Raw genomic sequence first — 19,989 nt, forward strand, 5'->3', positions numbered from 1 at the left:
AGAAATTGCAGCAGCAAAATTAATGTAACGCTTTACTTTGTGTTGACTGTTTACCATGTTTATTTTTGTGTGGACGAGACAGGAGACAAAGGAAACATCCAGAGAGTAGCAAACAGTCATAGAGGGCAGGAATCGTATTTGCAGTGAGCTGATCTGAAAAATTCAAACCCAACATAACGAGTTCAGAGCAGATCTCTGGGAAATCATCCGTTAAAGCTTCTTAAAACTGATTTGTACTTCTACCTGACTGTTGTCTTGCTTTGTCAGCATGATCATCTTCATGCTGCCTTTATCTTGGCTGTAATACACACGTGAATGAACATTTTCAAAACTGTTTTAACAAACAGTACATGTTCACAGTTACAGTATGTTGTAAAACAGTGATACGTACGCCACCATGGAGGCAGAGCCACATTCTGCAGTGAGCTGAAAGTCGTGAACGGCGAGTTCTGGCCAACAGTGAATCATGACAAGAAAGTGCAGATCCCAAAGACTCAGAACATCCTGAGACACAAGGATAGATTTCAAACTCAAATTCTGATTCCTCTAAAAGTTCGAACTGTTTTACAAAGCAGGATCTCACCTCAGTGTCGAGGATGTACAAAAGGTTATCCACCACCACCATCTTCCTTACACCTGCAAAGACACAAAAACAGCTCCTAAAATCATCACTTCTTAAATCAGCATTAGATTCAACATTTTGCTTATATAACCATGGATTTCTCTCTGTGAAACAAACGGCAGTGGATGGAGCAAAGTTTGCTTTTCTTCACGTCTGAGTTTATTGATGAGGTTGATGAAGTACTCCTGCTCGCTTTTTCCCAGTAAAGGTTTTTAATGGTGTTCATGGGAACAGTGCTGCTGTTTTGGATACTAGAAACACGTTTTCTTTCTCCCCACCTGAGCGTCACCACCTTGGTAACAGCTCTGCCTCTTTGCTCTTCACGGTGTATACCGTAAACAGACTCCGGCGCCACATTAAACTGTGGTGGCCCGTCATCACTGCTGCTGTGTTATCAGTGTTTCTGTTTCAAACTAGGGACTGTGTGAACTTAATGTTGTCACTTTTTATTCACACGCTGCTCCGAAATAAGTTTCTATTTGCAGGTCTGTTTTTAGTCACAAATGTGGGTGAAATGTTCAGGTTTACATCGTTTATTACAACAGCAGCCTACAGAGCCGTGTGCTAAATGAAGCATTGAAGCAGAATCTAATTATTCTAGTTACTCAATGAATCGTTGCAGCCCTACTTCCAAAAAAAACAAAACAACTTGGGAACTAAGAGCACTTACCTGGAATTAAGCTCCTGTCGACGGTCTGAGCAAAGCACATCTTAGCTTGATGAGGGTCCATCCTCCAGTGAGTCAAAACATTTTCTTTATCCCCCTGTCAAGATGAAAATATTGTTGTACATGATATAATGAAACGCTTGCTTTATGTTATATGAGGACTATCAAATATTTAAAATGCACTGACAAAACTGTGAGCACGAGGCAACTGATTTAGAATGACTCTGATTTAAAGACATATACACAGTCATGGCCTATGTGAATGTTTTTTTGTGCAGCACAACAATGCTTCCACGCACATATTTCTAAATGAGGATCAATGAGTTCAGTGTACGCACATGGCCTCCAATTCACCAGAGCTCAGTTCTATTGAGCACCTTTGATATGCGGTAGAAAGTCACATCATGCATATGCAGCTGACAAATTTTCAGCAACTGTGTGATGTTATTATGTCACTATAGATCAGGGCCCGTATCCCTAAAGATTCTGAGAATCCTCTCAGAGAGCTCCTAACTTAACCTAAAAATTCCTTGCCAGGAGTTTTAGCTTAGAAGTGATTCCAGAACATTTTCAGTGAACTCTGAGCAAGGAATGGATGGAAAATCCTATCTTAGTGAGGAGGTGTGGTTGACCCCGTTGCTAGGTATGAGTCATCATTTCAAAAGCCGTGATTGGTTGATCCTACAAGTTTGATGGAAATGAGCTTTTGGTGATAATGAGCAAAGGATGTACCCTCAAATCAATAAACATAATTATACACTCTAATCTTATGCTGACTGTAATTGTAAATAATATTTCACATTCAAGAAAATATCTGGAAAATGAATAGTAAGCTGTAGGGGTTATAGCCTAACATTAGAATCTAAAATATGTGAAAACTTAAACTCATTACACCCTGTTCAAATAATGATTTGTGTCTTATTTGCTCATATTAATATCCTAGCTGACATATTTTGTACTTTCACTCCCATATGGACCCTGTTGAAAACAAGATGGCCTATCTCAAGAGGCTGTCCTTAATGAAGTAGAAATCACAACGTTACAAGTCCAGTGTGGTCTTAACGAGGGTAACACGGCTCAGCTTTTAGCAATGTCTGTGATTGCAGACCCAAGTCATCACTGCTGCATTGTTGCATTTTCCCGGTTGCCAAATACCTCGGGGTTGTGATTACTTTCGTCTCCGGTGTAATAGTGTTGTGGCGTCGAGTTGGTGAAGTAATTGCATCTCTAAGGAGATCCACCACAAACATGATTCCTGCACGATCCAATCTGTAGCGTCTCAATAATTCCCTGTCATCCAGTGTTTGCAGGACATCTCTCCTGCCTCTTCTGTTGGCCATTTTGTGCAGCTGCTTAGGGGAACTCCTAAGCCACTAAAAGTCCTCTTCCCTGCTCTTAGCAGATCTTGCCTTAGGAGCCCTTTTAAGCGTTAGGAATCTTGAGGAATAGCTTTTATATTAACTGGGATTGTCGTGTCACTTTTAGGGGAAATTCTAAGAAAACGTCATGACTCTGAGAATTTTCTTAGAATTTGGCTGCTAGGAGCCACTTTTTGCACAAAGATTCTTTAGGGATACGGGCCCAGATCTCTGAGGAATGTTTCCAGCACCTTGTTGAATCTGTGCCGCAAAGAATTCAAGCAGCTCTGATAGCAACAGGGGTCTAACCCAGTCCTAGCAAGGTGTACCTAATAAAATGTCCACTGTAAACTTGCCATTAAAAATGGTTTTAAACTTGCAGTATTTGGAAAAGATTTTGAGTCATTTGCCATTAAAAAGTGTAACTTTTGCTGGTATGAGACCAAAAGTAAAATGAAATACAGACAGCCGGACAGAATGACTAAAACATATCTGAAACACTATAAGGTGTTACAATCATTTCTTAAAATTCTTTCAATATGCTTCCTTTATCATGTAACACTTATCTCAGAATTGTAGCTGGAAGTCAAATTAATGAAACTTGACACTGATAGACACTGACCCCAATCATCAGGTGGACTTCATGGCCCAGACTGAACATCACTGCTGTGCTACAACCCTCCTCATGGTAATCCTTGGTGGAGTAAAAATCTATCTTGATCAAAGACTGGAGCTGAAACAGAGAAATACGTGACTATTTCTGCGTTGCTGAAAGAAAAAAAATTTGCTTGTGCATAAAAAGAGCTTTTGACCTTAACTTACCTCCTTTAGAGCTCCGACATCCATTTTATCAATAGCTGGAATGACAAAGGACAGAAATCAAACAATGGCTTTGAAAAACAAACAAACAAACAAACAAAAAACTTAGCAGATGTGGGGCACACAAGTTTTTATACCTGACTCAATTTTTGCCAAGGAAAGGTTTGTAATGTGGAAAAAACCATCCTTAATGAGAAGGAACATGTGGTACATTCCTGCCAATAATAAACAAACAACATGAAAACCCCCCCAAAAACAAACAAGCAAACATAAACCTGACATGGCAGCTAGAGCACTGCTTCTACATCCATTTATATATATATATATATATATATATATATATATATATATATATCACTCTTCTCATATCACCTGAGGATGCCTTGTCTTCATCCATGATGAGATAGCAGTAGGTTTTCTTATCTCCATTTGGTTTCTCAACCAAAGCCTTCAATTTCAGAGGATACACAACATGTTAATGATGTAACACTAAATGCATCACCAGGGTTTAGTTTTTACTGCTGCTACTGTCCTGTATACTTTAGCTTTATTATTCAGACATGCATGAGACTAGATAAGATTAGATAGGATAAGAGTTAAGGCCTTAAAGATGAAAACAACCACACACACCCGGGTTAGGAGGATCCTCTTTTGCGGAACGTAGATCAAATGAAGGTTTCCATTTCTTTCACAAACTACCAGAAACTTTCCCTTCAGGCACACGTCAATGGCGTCCACATCAGTTTCTGGAAAAGAAAACCTTTGTTTATTTATACTTTTTTTTTTAAAATGTATATTTATTTATACTTTACAGATGCCTCAAAACGATTTTCAAAGAGATTTTTATGGCTGACTTTTTATGCAGCCACACAAATGATGCTTACCAAAGTTAAGGAGCAGGAGGATGCTCTGATAGCTTTGATCAAACAGGATGACTGTCCTGTCAGCAACAATAAAACTCCAGTTTGAGCCGCTCGAGGACGTGAGATTAGGATCTGCCTGCACCTGTAAAAACCCAGGTTTACTAAACCATGCTTAAAACACTAATACAGGCCCAGGAGTCTTTGCCACAAACCCCTTGGCATGAGTGTGTGGTAAATATTTACATCAGTCACCTCATTAGCACTGGAGACTTTGACCACCGTGTCCACCTGATACAGGCCACTGCTGTTTTCCTCCCGGGACACACCATCGAAACGGACTGTATTTGTATCTTCGTTGGTCAGAAGTTCGACTTCACTCCACAGCGCCATTTTCAGGAGCTGATATAGGAGAGGATATCTTAACTTGCCTAGCCGCAAGCTGTCATTAATCAGGTTATAATACCAATGCTAGCTATTTAGCAGAGATTTACAAATAACAATAAAATATAAGGCAAAAAATTGAATTACTTTTTTATTAAGGAGATATAACCGACAGCAACTCACCAGTTTACTGTAATACTTAAACAGTTATAGCAGAGAGAGCCGACATAACGCCACCGTGTTTAGCTTTAGAATTTGGCGGGTTGATGCAGGTTGTTAGGATTGAGTTGTTTGTGGTGATTGTTCCCAGAGTTTTGCCTGTCAGATGCAATATCATTACAGTAAAAGGTAAAAATCCAGAGCTTTCTGTTAGTTTAGGAGTAGCATCCCACGCGACACTCGGTAATCTATTATAAAATGTTCAATGCAATGTGTCTATGATCCAATATGGCTCATTTAAATGTTTAAGATAATGTGACCTGAGATTAAGAGACGCCTGAAAGGCTAAATCGAGGATAAAATCTAACAAATATAGAGGCGGGGCATTGCAGGAATATCCGGCGAGTCTTTTGTGTTGCCAGGTTTGGTGATTTATGGCCGCATTTGACGCAATGCTTAAACTTTAGGACTCATATGACCATGTTTACATTTTTACAAAAAACGTGTATTTTTTAAAGAACATAACAACAAAATAAATAAATGCAACAAGTTAAAAAAGAATAAGACAAAAAGGATTATAAGAATACGACTATATGTTTTTGTAATAAATGTTTACTGGGTGTATAACCAATGACTATATAAAAATAATTATGTCTTACAGTATTATACTATTTGTTTTTGTATTGCAGTCAAAGTATATTATTATTATTATTATTAGTAGTAGTAGTAGTAGTAGTAGTAGTAGTAGTAGTAGTAGTAGTATTTCGTTTCTTAAGTTTGGCATTTACCTGAATCAGGGAGTCAAGAGGCTACAACTGGCAACCCAGATCAGATAAGCTGAGCTAGTCAAAGGGCCTCAGCAGTAAGCTACCTCTCTACCTTTTCGTCTTCGTTCACAAAGGCAGCAAGAAAATCGAATTTAGGCACAAATATTATACTTCAATATAATGTCGGTAAGTATTGTCGTGTTATTGTAATGTCGTACGTATATGGGTTTGATAGCCACTTCGTAATTTTAGTGGAAGTTTTCGGTTGTATTCATGATATTTTTCTCTTAAAGATGGCGCCTAGCGTGTGTTAGCTTAGCGGTCGAGCTAACGATAAAATTACTCCAAATATCACTGCGGTGAAGGCATAAAGAACGAAAACGGAGAGATTTGGCTGCCGTAGATTACGTGATGGGTTTCGAGCTATTCATTTAATGTGATCACTAGAATCCACACGTTTAATCCAATACAATAGCAACACAGTAGCACAAATGACTGATATGGCTAACTATGAATTAACACTGCAGTGACCCATGGTATGTCTCATCTGCTGAAATGACTGCACTTTGAAAACGGCTGTGTTTTAGTCTACGTGAGCCACACAATAAAAGGCATTAGTATTGAAGGATGTTAAATAGGTACTACAGTATGTTAATAAATGCTGAGCAATACTTAAAATAAAAAGCATAAAATAAAAATAACGTTGTGCCTGTGGACTACACAGCCTTACATTCCCTCCTTACTGCAACTGCATTAATGTCTGCGACATACATATTTTGATTATCGAAAACCTTCAGAATAACAGGGAAATCTTTGTTAATTAAGGCAACTTTATGCACACTGGTGTTGCTTACATGCGTAATCAATGTCTAATGTATTTATTAGCGTTAATACATTAGACAGAAGCTCTATTTGTCTGTCCAAATCATCCTGTGCATGTTTTGAGTATCACAGAAAATCCGGGCTGTACTTTAAGGGGTTTTTAATGGCACCAAATAGGCTTTTGAGGGTAGTTACCTATGTAATCAAGTGCTTTTATTGTATTACAGTTCTACTGTTTTGTTTTTTACTTTAGTGAAAAGCCAAAACCACATGCATTTTACTACTCAACAAACCCCTGATCAGTTTTACTCATAGGCCATGAGTTATAGTAGATAACAGTTCTTTAGATGTATAAAATTTACTTAACTCCAAAGAACTTCACTAATTAGTTCCTGTTGTGATTTTGCATGTTTGTTTCAGGTGAGTGACAACGACTCTGTTGACTTGACCAGATCTGGCTCCCCAGTTCATCACAGAAAAAGACATATGGAGTCATCAAAGTCCCCCAGAAGCTCCAAACACCACCATTCACGGTCAAGGTCACGCTCCAGGGACCGAAAACGTTAGTATTCAGTTCACAAATGGCACAAAAAAATGTCACATATGTTCGAGCTCTAATACAAAATTTTGTTACATTCCCAGTTTAGAGGTAACCTAGACAAAAAAAGATTGGAAGCACAAAACAAAAACAATAAACTAAAGTTTCTGATGATCCCTAGTAGTGGTGGGCAATTTAGTCTCAACATTACCAAATTTGCTAAGAGTTAATCACACATGTGAAATCTGGTCTACTTTACACACTGGCTTCATCTGGCTTGATCATCTTGTCAGACTAACAAATTTAATCTGAAATATGCTCTGCTTTTACAGGTGACAGAAAGTACAGACGCAGTCGCAGCAGGAGCAAAGAGGTAATTAATATCTTTGTTTCTATAGTTAGAAACGCATTTGATGTGATTTTAAGGACCCTAAGTTATATTCCTTGTTAGTTGTAAGTCAAGGTGAGTATGTTTTCTTAGGTTAAATGAATTATAATAGTGAAATAAGAAGTGAAATTAAGAAGTGAAATAAATGGCGATGGGCTTGCTCACGTGGAAAGGGTCTTTTCTTTTCTTTTTTTACCCTCGTTGTGCTCTGATTTCTCAAAGGAAGCTTTTGTCCTTGGTGATCTGTCATTGTTTGTAACCATCGTAAATGGTGAAGACTAGTTTTTCTCCTTTTTATTTTTTGTTAAATCCTGTGTGGAGATCACATGATAACATTTCTACAATAAATCATACTCAGCGTGCTAATGCACGAAGAGACTGAACAGAAGACCCTGCTGACATAGCAAAATAATATGCCTACTACTGGGACAGGTAACTATCTGCCATTCAAACTCCTCTTTGTCACACATTATGAGTAGAAAGTTGGATTAACTGTTGCATCTCTTGCAGCTGGGGATGGGCATAATTAATCTAATTAAACTGAAATTGAATCCAAACACGATCAAATGTGTGGGTGTAAGGAGTAAGTTGGATGCCCGAACCTACATCAGCCTTTCAGCGGGCACAAACTAATTTGGTTTGCGCTCAGTTTTTGTCATCAAATTGGGGGAAAAAAATCTCCTTAAAGTGTTTCCTCCTCCTAGCTTATTGAATAAAATGACAACTTGCTGGTCCCTGTTTGCCCACACTTCTCTAAGTTCTCTAAGAATGACATTCTGTAATTTTTATGGAAGTGGGTTTGAAATGACAAGGTTTTATTCAGCTTGTCAATTTTATTACATACCTTATGGTCTAAGCCATGGTACTAACTCTTTTTGTTGCACTATTTTCCTGAAAGAGACAACTTCTTCTTAAAACAGGCACGAAAGAGGGACTCTGAGAAGCCATCAAAATCACACAGAAAAACAGATGAGCCGCAAGACCAAGAGAGACTTTCGGCAGAGAACGGAGAGGAACGTTCCAGGCGCAAGGACAGGAAGTCTTCAAAGGGCCGGAGCATGTCCAGGTCACACTCCAGAGAGAGGTCAGTCTGCTCAGTAAAGTAAGACGGCAGCAGGTCTCCATACTTATGACAAAGAAAAATGCAAATTGATTAGAATTGCTAGCTGTAGCTTCTGGATGACCTGAGTCATTTATCAAACTTTGAGAAGAAAAACGTGCCAAGAAATACAGAAATGCCTGCATTTGTTTCATGTCATTAATGTTGCTTTCAGACGGCATCACAGCAGAAGTAGGGACAAGCGGCGATCAAGATCACGCAGCCGAGACAAGAAGAAGAAGGCCAGGTCTCGCTCGGGTTCAAGGACCAAACATCGTCACCATAGCAGAAGTCGCAGTAAGAGCAGGTGGGCTCAGCTGAAATCGCGCCGTTTCTTATGCCAATGAAGTGCTTTTGAACTTTTGTCTTAGATTTTACATGTTATTAACCCTTGCGTAACTATTTTTAAATCCCTGTAGAACTGCTAGCGCAATAATTTTTTTTTTTTTTTGCATATGAAACGGAGGAGTTGTACTTACATCTTATGCCATCAGCTTGCTCTAGGTCACAGTTTCCATCCACATATAGCTTTGCATAAAACTGGTGTTTTTAAAAGTCATGTTTAACTTTATGCTTTTCTGTATAGTTTCCGGGATGCTTAGAACTCAAATTGCACTGCTGGAAATAGTTTTGTTTTTGTTTGTTTTTTGCAAATTTGCATTATAATATATATTTACGTTTTTCCTGCAGTATGTAAAAATTGGTGTATTTCAAAAATAAAACTATGAAGATACTCAAAATAAATTTCCTGTGGTGGGAAACTATTTTGTGCAACTTTTTGTATTTATAGTTTTGAGGGATAAACCTCTTAAATTTCTCTAACTAGAAATGTTTATTTAAAAAATATATATAAATTAAAAAAAATTTGTAGTTTATTGCACTTTTTTTTGCAATTTATGCAGTTAATATGCACTTATTGCATACATATTATTAAGATTTGGGCTATAATGGTTGTATTGATGTATAGCAACTTGAAATTCTCCAGCATGTAAAAATATAAAGATAAGCTCTGGCAGACTTGGTTCTTTGCTAAGTCTTAAAGGGTTAAGAGTATGTTAGTTGGCTGACTTGGTTTTTGGTTTGTTTTCTATCTCCAGGGAGCATAAGAAAAGGACTGAAAAGGTGCGCAGGAAGAGCCGAAGCAGGACTCCTAGTCCACCCGCCTTCCGAGGCCGAAACACAGCCATGGATGCTCAAGAGGCCCTAGCAAGAAGGTAAGAAAACGGCTGACGGGAAATGTAGACCTTTGATGTTTGGCTTTAAACCTGTGATTTAAAAAAATAGATTTAAAGCGCAGCCCAATAAGTAAGGCTTTTGTTACTGAATCTCAGGTGCAAGTTTAATATCGCAGTTTGTGGTTACAGTCAAGCTTCTCATTCATGTTGCACTTTTTACTAATGTTGTTCATAAAAGTTTGAAATGATGATGGCTGGTTTCAGCATTCATGGTTCCAACAAAAGGCGCTAACTTTGGTAGCAGAAAGTGAGCTTAGAGAAGCTTTAGCTTCATCAGATCACTATCAGATGTGCAGGAAGACATTAAATGGAGTTTAAATCTTGCTGGGTTTGATGATGGAGTTTGATATGCAGAAACTCAAAGGTAGTTACATTATCTAGAATAGAATAATCCTTTAATTGTCCCACAAGGGGAAATTTGGTTGTAACAGCAGCCAGAAAGACACACATACAACAAACAGGACACAGAACAGAAACATACACAATTTTTCTTACATATTTACATAAAGGACAATGGTTACTATAAAGAGTGTACTGTACAGTTATTAAATTAAATAAAATTTAAAAAATCTGTAAATAGGATTAAATTCATTAAGTGAGACCAGCTCCTTAAGTTCCTGATGCAACCCTAAAGCGAATTGTGTCTCCTCCTGAGATTAAACTGGGAATCTATTATTTGTTAGTCAAATGGAGCCACTGGTTAAACACACTGGCCTTTTTGGTAGCATCAACACTCCCCCTAGTGGTCTACAGTATGGCTCTAAGTTGGAAAAGTATCCTGGTGTCTTTTTACCATTATGGTTTACGTGTAGGTCAAGATCTTTTGTTCATTTAACCCAAAATGGTCTCCACTCTTTTTTTCCAGGCTGGAGAGAGCAAAGAAACTGCAGGAGCAGAAGGAGAAGGAAATGTTTGAGAAACAGCAGCAGCAACAACAGGAGATCGCTGCAGGTGAGAAGTGCAAACTGTGCACAAAGTAGAAACTTTAGCGCCTGAATCAATTTTATTTATATAGTGCCAAATCACAACAACAGTCGCCTCAAGGCGATTTATATTGTAAGGTAGACCCTACAACTATACATACGAGTCAAGATTCAGTTCATCAGGATGGTCTGTGTTTTGTTTTTTTTGTTTTGTTTTTTTTTTCTTTTCTTTTTGTTTTGTTTTTTTTCCTGCCAGCAGCAGCTGCTGCAGCAGCTGTCTCAAACCCCGCCCTCAACGTCGCGGCTCTCCTGGCCTCTGGGACGCAGGTCACACCTCAGATCGCCATGGCAGCACAGATGGCAGCCCTACAAGCAAAGACGCTGGCAGAGACTGGTATTGCTGTTCCCAGCTACTATAACCCATCCGCTGTAAACCCCACGAAGTTTGCAGAGCAGGAGAAGAAGAGGAAAATGCTATGGCAGGGAAAGAAGGATGGGGTAAGAGCTGGTTTATTTATTTATTTTCTTCTTCTTTAACTTTTGAAAAGATGCCATATTTATCATGTTTTCTTTTGACTTTGTTTTGGGGTTTTTTTTCTTTTCTTTTCTAAGGAGAAGTCCCAAACAGCCGAGTTGTGGGAGAAGCTTAACTTTGGAAACAAGGACCAAAATGTTAAATTTCGCAAACTGATGGGTATTAAAGTAAGTAGAGCTGTTATTTTTATCAGCTTTTTGTACCAAATCCACAACTTGCAACTTTTTTTTTTTTTTTTTTGTTAAGCTACAACTTGTCAAATTTAAACCAAATGTTTTGCCTCTGCAGGGTGATGATGATGTGGAAGCTGCCAAACCACTGAACGATGATGGGATGAAGACACTTCAGAAGCAGGAGGAGATGTTTAGGAACCTCGATGTTCAGTATGAGATGGCTCGCTCTCAGACGCACACTCAGAGAGGAATGGGCCTCGGCTTTTCCTCCTCGTTCTCACGTGGGATGGATTCCATGTAGTGCCAAACTTGGCTGTTGTCGCCACTCTCCTGATCATACAGGACTCCCAATTCATTGCTAGCCCTCAAGCTTGCATGGATGTTGCTCTGAACATGTAATTTATTTAAAGGCAAAGGTCTCACATATTGGAACATTGTAAATATCCAGTTGCTGAGTTTGTCTCAGTGTTTATTAATCTGTACATCTCTGGAAGAGGAGGCATCATTTTGATGGGCTGATGCTGGATAAAAGTACATATGTTTTGAATAATGTAACTTTTTTTAAAAAAAACAACTCATATTGATGTGATTGTTTGAACATAAACTGAATATGTGGTTCAAGTGGACACTGTTTACATCAATTTAGCAAAAGGTCTGAGGTCAAAGTAGCATAATCGGAATCCTTTAGTTTGTCTTCTCCTGACTGGCAGAAACGACTTATATAAAACACAGTGTGTATTTTCTGTATTAGAGGCTGGGTTGTAATACACGTGGTCTTCTGAAAGGTCCTGCAGAGAGATGAGCCGGGAAGAGTAAATGTGTTTCAAATGTTCTTTAAATAATCTAGTTTTGTGTCTTAAAAAGTTTTTATAACACATCACAGCAATTCATTTTATGTGATATGGGTGGGTCATAACATGCTTCAGATTAAGGGGATGCTGGGAAAGTAACAGTACTTACAATAACCAGTGTTTTCTATTTATTACTGTCTTAATCCACCCTGATTTGTTTATATTTTGCTTCCAAGGAGCCACTTAAAGCTCTTGAGGATTTCTCAACGTCTTTTAAAGATTTCTTTGGACACTGGTTGCTTTTTCACTCATTTTCAATCCAGGCCTTGTACCCAACCATTTTCAGAGGATTGTCTTTTTTTTGTGAAGCCACTTAACTCTCCAAGCATAACAAACTGCGTAGAAATGTTGCTACGGGAATAGGGACTGTAAATTAAGTAATAAAATGACTCAACCTGACTGACTGCACACAAAACAGAAACAAATACATGTGCTGGAAAAATACACAGTACAACTGCATTAATGAGAAAAAATATATAAAACCAAATTAATATGAATTTCCATGAGATCAGGTTTTTTGGTGAGTGTTTTAAAATATAAACCACTTTTTTTTTTTAAAAAGTAGAATAAAAGGGTGAGAAATTTAGAAATTAACTTTTATGTTTGATAAATAATCAAAAAATGAATGCTGTACATTACTGGAGAAACTGGGACAGGTAAAAAAAATAACTCATGGCCTTTAGTTTTTTTATGTTGTTAGGTCCAACTGGAGATTATTCTAAAACAAATCCTTACATGATTCTGTTTCAAACATGTAAGAATTTGTCTTTGATGTTTGTGGCATAATTACTAATAACAGAGTAGGTAATATTTATTCATTGTTTACTAACTAATAATCAAATGCAGAGAGGTGTATGAACACCTAGTGATTGAGAAATGTGAGAAACACTCAATGCATCATAGGAATCCCCTAGAAGCCAACACCTATGGCAGTGTAATTATGGGGGGATTCAGCGTCACCTCATCCAGCCCTAACCATACACTTTATCAAAGTTTAAGTGTAATCTTAACAGCAGAGACGGCGTCTGTGTCCTGAATCCAAACTGAGAGCTGGTTCTACAGAAGAGGGGCCTGAAAGCTGAAGAAGGCTGTGCCTCCCATTCTACTTTTAAATGCTCTATGAACCACAAGTAAAACAGCAGTCTGAGAATGAAGAGCTTGTCTGGGGTGATACAGTACAATAGGGTCATTAAGATGGGGAATGATTATTCAACACCTTGTATGTGAGGAACAGGATTTTAAATTTGATTACGGATTAAACAGAGAAAGAAGGCAATATAGAAATATGCTCTCTTTTCTAGTTCCTGTCAGTACTCTTGCTGCAGCATTTTGGATCAACTGAAGGCTCTTCAGAGAGTTTAGTCATCCAGGTCTTTATGTCTTTAAGACATTCCTGCAGTTTAGCTAGTTGGTGTGCTATCTGGCTTCATTGATATATATGTATGTATATGTCAGTAGAGCTGGGTATCATCTGTATAGCAATGAAAATATATGCTATTAGGCCTCTCTCTTCTCAGTCCCTGCTAGTAAGTAGTGTAGTGATTTATTTTGCCTTACAGAAACTTGGTTACAACAGGGTGACTATGCTTTAATAAATCAAAAACCCCAAATCATACTTACTCTTTATTTCTTAATAAAAAACAAGCTGAGCAGGAGTAGCTTCCACTCTTGTTTATTAATCAACCATAGACACTGAGTTTCATTTTTTTTGAAAGCCTCACTCTTAGACTGGTCCGCCCTAGTTGGAAAACTCAAAAGCAAGTTTTGTTGTTATCATCCACCTGGCCCTTACACCTGGCCCTTCAGGTGAAATAATTATAATTACCATATAATTACAGCCTCAACAAAGCTTTTCTTTCTGTCTTTTCTTTTTTTTTTAATCTATGATTACAATCAACTGGCTTTTCTCAAAATGTAAGACAACCCAACCAGCACTTTAATCACAGACTGGATGATATGTCATGTAAACTCAACATTTAACATTATTCCCTGAAAACCCTTAACTGGAGCAGGTGGGAGACTCTGGGTTGGCAACAGGTGATGCAACACTCTTTGGAGACACAAACACAAACAACACTGAGTCTCCGGGGGTGATGTAACAGTTTTTAAAACGTACAGACTGCGACAACTCTTAAATTGTCAAGCTCAGAAGCATGGTACAGAGTTCTTGATTGAACTGTCAGAAATATACAGGCCAAGGCAGGGAATGCCGACTCAGGAACAGAAAACACAGTTCTTGTCTCAGAAACATAACAAAAAGGATTAGTTTTTAACAACTCTAAAACAAAACAGGAAATTTAATTATCTGCTGAGTCTGGAACACAACAAGAAAGTTTATTGTTGCTTCCTTTGGGAAAAGGGGGACTGGAGTGCTGAAGCAGTGACTCTTTGACAAACACTGGATAGGAACCTTCGATGAGCAGGGGAGCAGATAATCCAACGAGCAGTCTGCCGTGGCTGAGGCAGGAGTGCTGGAAATCATCGAGCCGGCGGGGCTGTCTAGCGCAGACTCTGGAATTCCCAGGACCAAGAGGATAGACTGTACCAGGGTGAAGCTGCAGAACTTAGCCTTACACCCAGTCTTCTCCCGCTGAGAGAACCTTTTGCTTAGAGCAGGATACAGTTGGCAGTAGTAGAGGAGAGCAGACATGATAAGACCGGCAAGTGAGCAGCTGGTGTGAAGAAGAGACTGCCCACTCTCATTACCAGATGATGGGGAAGGGGAACCTACGCTGCTGCAGGCGTTTGGCATCTTCAACGTCCTCAAATACACAAGCAAATCCCATAATATAGGAATTATTTATCTGGGGCGCTTAAAGCCTCCCACCTCTTCTTTTCTTTTAGAAAAGAACCATTCAAACACTGCTGAGCCCTCACCAAGTCGGCTGGGTCCAGGTTACTGTTTGCAATGTTCTGTCATAATAAACTATGTGTGGCAAGCAGAGTGAGGACCCAAAGTGCAAGACTGAGACAAAGCTGAGTTGTTAATGAAACAACTCAGATGCAATTAAAGTGCAGATTTTCAGCTTTAATTCAGTGGGTTGAATGGAAAATCAGAAAGACTATTTATCCCCAGGGGGCAATTAAGATACAACAGAGCAGCATGACGTTGAAGATAAGGACAGGGCATAAACAGGCAATAAGAGTGACATAATAAATACACAAAATATATAGTATATACACAGTTTTAAAATTACACAGTTTTAAAATTAAAGTGACTGAAAGATTGCAAAAGATTGCATAAAAATGTGAGGAGCTAAAGCATTTTTAACACAATTCCTTAATTTCAGGGGATTCAAAGTAATTGACAAAAATTAAATAACTCAAAATAAAATGTCAATTTCTAATACTTGATTAAAAAACCCTTTACTTACAATGACAGCCTAGTTCTTGAACTCATGGACATCACCAGATGCTGGGCTTCCTCCTTTTTAATGCCCTGTCAGGCCTTTACTGCAGCGGCTTTCAGTTGCTGTTTGTTTGTGGGCCTTTCTGTTCAAAGTTTGTCTTCAACAAGTGAAATGTATGCTCAACTGGGATAAGATCAGGTGACTGACTTAGGCATTTAAGAATATTCCAATTCTGACAAATTGCAAGGAAGGATCTGTGCAATGAAAGCTGGAAAGTCACCAGGAATAGATGGCCTCCCAGCAGAGTTTTATCACAAATTTAGAGATTTGCTACGTCCATTTTTAATTAAGTATTACATGAAGCCTTTGAATATGGACGGCTCCCTGACCGTAATATCAGTAATTCCAAAGGCGACAAAGATTTAACGGATCCAGGCAATTACAGACTGATAAATGTGGATTACAAAATTCTATCCAAAGTATTAACAATGAGGCTGGAGGTTGTACTACCACAAATTAGAGATGGCACGATACCACTTTTTTATGTCCGATACCGATATCATAAATTTGGATATCTGCCGATACCGATATGAATCCGATACAGTGTTTTTTAATCAACAAAATTGTTTTTTAAATATCTTGCTGCATTTTGTATAAGTTCATACTCAAGTTTAAAACAACAACTACACTAAAGCTATTCTGTTATACCTGTATGCAAAAAAAAATATTTCATACTTCAGCAATACTGATCAATCTAATAAACTTAAACCTACACCATCCTCCCTATTCTGGTATTTTAAAGAGTACTTAGCATAAATATTAAGCAACCTAACTAATAGGGTTCCAACTCCCAGCAACAACAAAAATAAATAAATAAAAAATAGGGAACCACCCCTCACGCTCCACCTCATGATGCTTAATCGACGTAATCAACCTTAATTTGATGCAGTGTGAAAAAAAAATGCACCGAAATCAATTATTTTTCAAGAAATATTAAATAGATTCAACATCTTTCTTCAACAAAATTGCAGACTGCACAGATGGTACCTTCCCAAAGGAAAAAGTACTATAGCTTACTAGGGTATATATATTAGACTTAATAGTCACTATATACAGTAATTGACTTCTATTCATTTTACATCAAATTAAAACTTTGGGTGTCAAATAATTATTTATTAAAAGCTAGACATTTTAAATGAGAATAAGAAAGAAAAGTATGTCTTTGTGCCCCCTTTTCCCTGTTAATGCCCTATCGGCCCCCCTGGCTAAACTTTGCTAGATCCGCCCCTGCACAGTTACCAGCGTCAGCTATGTAGAAAAAGATCCTCAAGTAGAAAGTAATATTAAATACATTCTAGCAACAGCTGATCAAGCTTAAACGTGCTGCTGTTGTTCAGCCGCTGGTTTCCTCTTTCTGGTGCAAAGTGGGCCAAAAGCAAACAAGAGACAAGGACTCGCAACAGAAAAGCCGATCAGCTGATCATTAAGCAGTTTCATGATTGAAGTAGCAGCAAGAACGCAGGAATGCTTTACAAACATTCAGAGATGGACTTACACACTTGCTTTACTTCTCTCGGGATAACTTTGTCGGAGATGAAATGCCGGGTTGCTAGCGAAGCTCCACAGGCTATTCAGACTGCAGACAGGTCCCGCATGCCACAGCCGCTCTATCACGTGATGCATACTGCTCCGACGTTCTGAGGCGAGTTATGGCGTGTTGCAAGTTTTGTGAGGTGCTTTCGTGATATTTAATGGATCGGATTACATTTTTTATTTTTCTCCGATATCCGATCCAGTAATTTAGGTCAGTATCGGACCGATACCGATATGTAATATCGGATCGGTCCATCTCTACCACAAATTATTCATAAAGATCAAGTAGGGTTTATCAAGAATAGACACAAATCCTGCACTGGCTCATTTAAATGCACAGAAGGACTTGATACGGTGGAGTGGAGATATCTGTTTAGGACCCTGGAAAAATTTGAATTAGGCGACAACTTTTGCAGATGGATTAGAACCATATATTTGAGGCCAGAAGAAGCTGTATTTACGAATGGGGTACTCTCTCCTTTTTTGAGTATTTCTAGATCAACACGTCAAGGATGTAATTTAGGTCCACTTCTATTTACCATCTTTTCAGAGCCATTAGCTATTCAAATGAGAGAAAATGCAGAGATTAAAGGTGTATTTGGGGAAGGTAGAGAACACAAATTGTTCCTGTACACAGATGATGTTCTGGTATTAAGCCAAGACCCTGCTAATTATATCACAACACTATTAGAGGTGACTGATAATTATTCATTGTTTTTGGAGTACAAAGTTAATTGGCATAAATCAGAGGCGATGCCAGTTTCCCAAACTTGTAGTCATAACCTAATATTGGGCTTTAACTTTAAGTGGGTGGACAAAGGAATGAAGTGTCTTGGAAATGAATTGAACCCAAATATTGAGGATATTATGGCTAACAGTGTGGGAAAATTAATAAACAAAATCAATACTATATTCAATTGGGATAAGATCAGGTGACTGACTTTGGCATTTAAGAATATTCCACTTCTTTGCTTCAAGAAACTCATGGGTTGGTTTGGATGTATGTTTTGCGTCATTCTCCATCTTTATTATGAAACGTCACCCAATAAATGCATTTAGCTGGATTTGAGCAGACAGCATGTCTGTGAACACCTATGAATTCATTTGGCGGCTTCTGTTCTGTGTAACATCGTCACTGCCTTTTTGGGTTTTTTTAAAAGATCCAGTCGTGAAAAAGTTGCGGGTGACAGGTGATGTGAAGAAATGACAAATTAAAGCTGACAGTGTTTACACGTGCTTCCATGGCAACTGCGTCAGACAGAATGTTATTGGATTTGAAAAAAAATGAATTTATTAGTAAACCTTTGTGTTTGCAGCATTCAGCATACTTTTTTAGATCGCAGCGAGAGAGGAAAAAAAACGACTAACATACACTGATCCACTAAACATCAAGAGTTGGGAGTTCGCCTTGTAATCGGAAGGTTGCCGGTTTGAGCCCCGGCTTGGACAGTCTCAGTTGTTGTGTCCTTGGGCAAGACACTTCACCCGTTGCCTACTGGTGGTGGTCAGAGGGCCCGGTGGCGCCAGTGTCCGGCAGCCTCGCCTCTGTCAGTGCGCCCCAGGGTGGCTGTGGCTACAATGTAGCTTGCCATCACCAGTGTGTGAATGTGTGTGTGAATGGGTGGATGACTGGATATGTAAAGCGCTTTGGGGTCCTTAGGGACTAGTAAAGCGCTATATAAATACAGGCCATTTACCATTTACCATTTAAACATCAACCAGAGACAAGTGAACACCTGATCCCTAAAGGTATGAGCTTGGTGCACATTGCTTTAAAGACGCTACATTCTGGATGAACATTCTCAGGTGTGCCGACAATGGAAATCTTCACCTGTAGAATAAGTCTTTAAACTTGTGTGTCATCTTTTAGGGTCTTCCGTCGGAGAAAATACAAGAGACAAGATCCCTTTATGAACCCTCACACACAAAGTAAGGACCACCACTAAATTTTAACATTATTTAAAATGAGAGAAGAAGATTCTGTTATCAAACTGTAAACTCACCTGTGGTTCTCTCTTTGCAGACAAAACAAGACTTTTAAAGACCATCACCGCTTTCTTACTGCTGCCCCTTCTGACTTTTGGTGAGTGACTCAGAACTTTCTGTCAGACAATCCTTCCTAACACACAAGTAAAACCTGGACCATTTGTCCTCACATCCACCCCTAACCTCTCTACTTCGTGTCTCTTAGGAATTGTGAGCTGCACAATTTTCACCAAAAGTAAACAAGTAGTGTCGTCTCTGAGGCAACAGATGACAGAGGTTCATCCTGTGGCAGACACTCTTCCAAATTTCACCTCAGAATCTCAAGGTACGGATCTTCATCTGTATCGACATTATTTATACATGAATGTACACAAAGAACACAAATAATTTGTCTGTGATTTGTGTGAATTCAGGAGCCATGATCCTAATCGACGTCTCCTCGTGGACATACTTGCCTAGAGAGAACTCTGCAAAGTGGTGGTTGTGCAAATTTATGCAGTGGGTGGACCCCACCAGGGCCAAGAGGAGAGTAATCCAAGTAAGAATGACATAGTTTGCACAGCAAGATTTAAATTGATATAACATGGAGAAAAAGTTTACATTTATGAACTCTGGGCAGCGTGATAATTAATTTTCTTTCCTCAGGAATATTTGCCTGTGCCTGCAGGGAACTGCTGGCCCCTGGCAGGTCAGAGTGGGGTTGTAATCATCTCACTGTTCCACCCAGTCTCCATCACTGCTTTGACACTGGGACATCTCCCAAAACACCAGTCGCCTGATGGAACCAACAAAATTAATTGGCATAAATCAGAGGCGATGCCAGTTTCCCCAAGCTTGTAGTCTAACCTAATATTGGGGAT

The 19,989-nt window shown here is 38.8% G+C and overlaps 2 protein-coding genes across 6 annotated transcripts in view; one reads left to right on the top strand and one right to left on the bottom strand.

Moving 5' to 3' along the window:
* Window positions 1-5,035, bottom strand: part of kntc1 (kinetochore associated 1) — a 30,228-nt gene extending 25,193 nt beyond the window's left edge. For 2 of the 4 annotated variants that reach the window (XM_085425606.1, XM_085425603.1), the window contains exons 1-13: window positions 4,894-5,035; window positions 4,582-4,728; window positions 4,351-4,471; window positions 4,097-4,212; window positions 3,839-3,914; window positions 3,604-3,681; window positions 3,470-3,504; window positions 3,270-3,380; window positions 1,293-1,386; window positions 584-636; window positions 392-504; window positions 244-298; window positions 55-153 (exon numbers count right to left, since the gene is read on the bottom strand). In XM_085425606.1, the coding sequence (XP_085281732.1) occupies window positions 55-153; window positions 244-298; window positions 392-504; window positions 584-636; window positions 1,293-1,386; window positions 3,270-3,380; window positions 3,470-3,504; window positions 3,604-3,681; window positions 3,839-3,914; window positions 4,097-4,212; window positions 4,351-4,471; window positions 4,582-4,719 (1,089 nt within the window). In that variant the 5' untranslated portion in view covers window positions 4,720-4,728; window positions 4,894-5,035. Of the gene's footprint in view, window positions 1-54; window positions 154-243; window positions 299-391; window positions 505-583; window positions 637-1,292; window positions 1,387-3,269; window positions 3,381-3,469; window positions 3,505-3,603; window positions 3,682-3,838; window positions 3,915-4,096; window positions 4,213-4,350; window positions 4,472-4,581; window positions 4,769-4,893 lie in introns of all 4 variants that reach the window. The other 2 variants (XM_085425604.1, XM_085425605.1) reach the window with 2 other exon arrangements.
* Window positions 5,036-5,685: 650 nt separating this feature from the next.
* On the top strand, window positions 5,686-12,435 carry rsrc2 (arginine/serine-rich coiled-coil 2). 2 transcript variants are annotated; one of them, XM_085425608.1, is made up of 10 exons: window positions 5,686-5,822; window positions 6,879-7,020; window positions 7,329-7,369; window positions 8,305-8,468; window positions 8,659-8,790; window positions 9,581-9,697; window positions 10,584-10,669; window positions 10,901-11,139; window positions 11,254-11,343; window positions 11,465-12,435. In XM_085425608.1, exons 1-10 carry the CDS (start codon window positions 5,817-5,819, stop codon window positions 11,648-11,650), a joined length of 1,203 nt encoding a protein of 400 aa, XP_085281734.1. In that variant the 5' UTR covers window positions 5,686-5,816; the 3' UTR covers window positions 11,651-12,435. The 2 variants fall into 2 exon arrangements, with proteins under 2 accessions (XP_085281734.1, XP_085281735.1); XM_085425609.1 differs by having other exon boundaries at window positions 10,904-11,139.
* Window positions 12,436-19,989: the final 7,554 nt, after the last annotated feature.

This window comes from Rhamphochromis longiceps, linkage group LG12 (genome assembly GCF_057381845.1).
Source record: "Rhamphochromis longiceps isolate RC_006_pf linkage group LG12, R_longiceps_female_GT1.1, whole genome shotgun sequence".
Classification (NCBI taxonomy): domain Eukaryota; kingdom Metazoa; phylum Chordata; class Actinopteri; order Cichliformes; family Cichlidae; genus Rhamphochromis; species Rhamphochromis longiceps.

Bases quoted from the DNA above. Each gene is read 5' to 3' on its own strand.
- rsrc2 (XM_085425608.1), top strand. The intron at 9,698-10,583 runs GTAAGAAAACGG...CTTTTTTTCCAG, and splicing joins CAAGAGGCCCTAGCAAGAAG to GCTGGAGAGAGCAAAGAAAC. The intron at 11,344-11,464 runs GTAAGTAGAGCT...TTGCCTCTGCAG, and splicing joins GCAAACTGATGGGTATTAAA to GGTGATGATGATGTGGAAGC.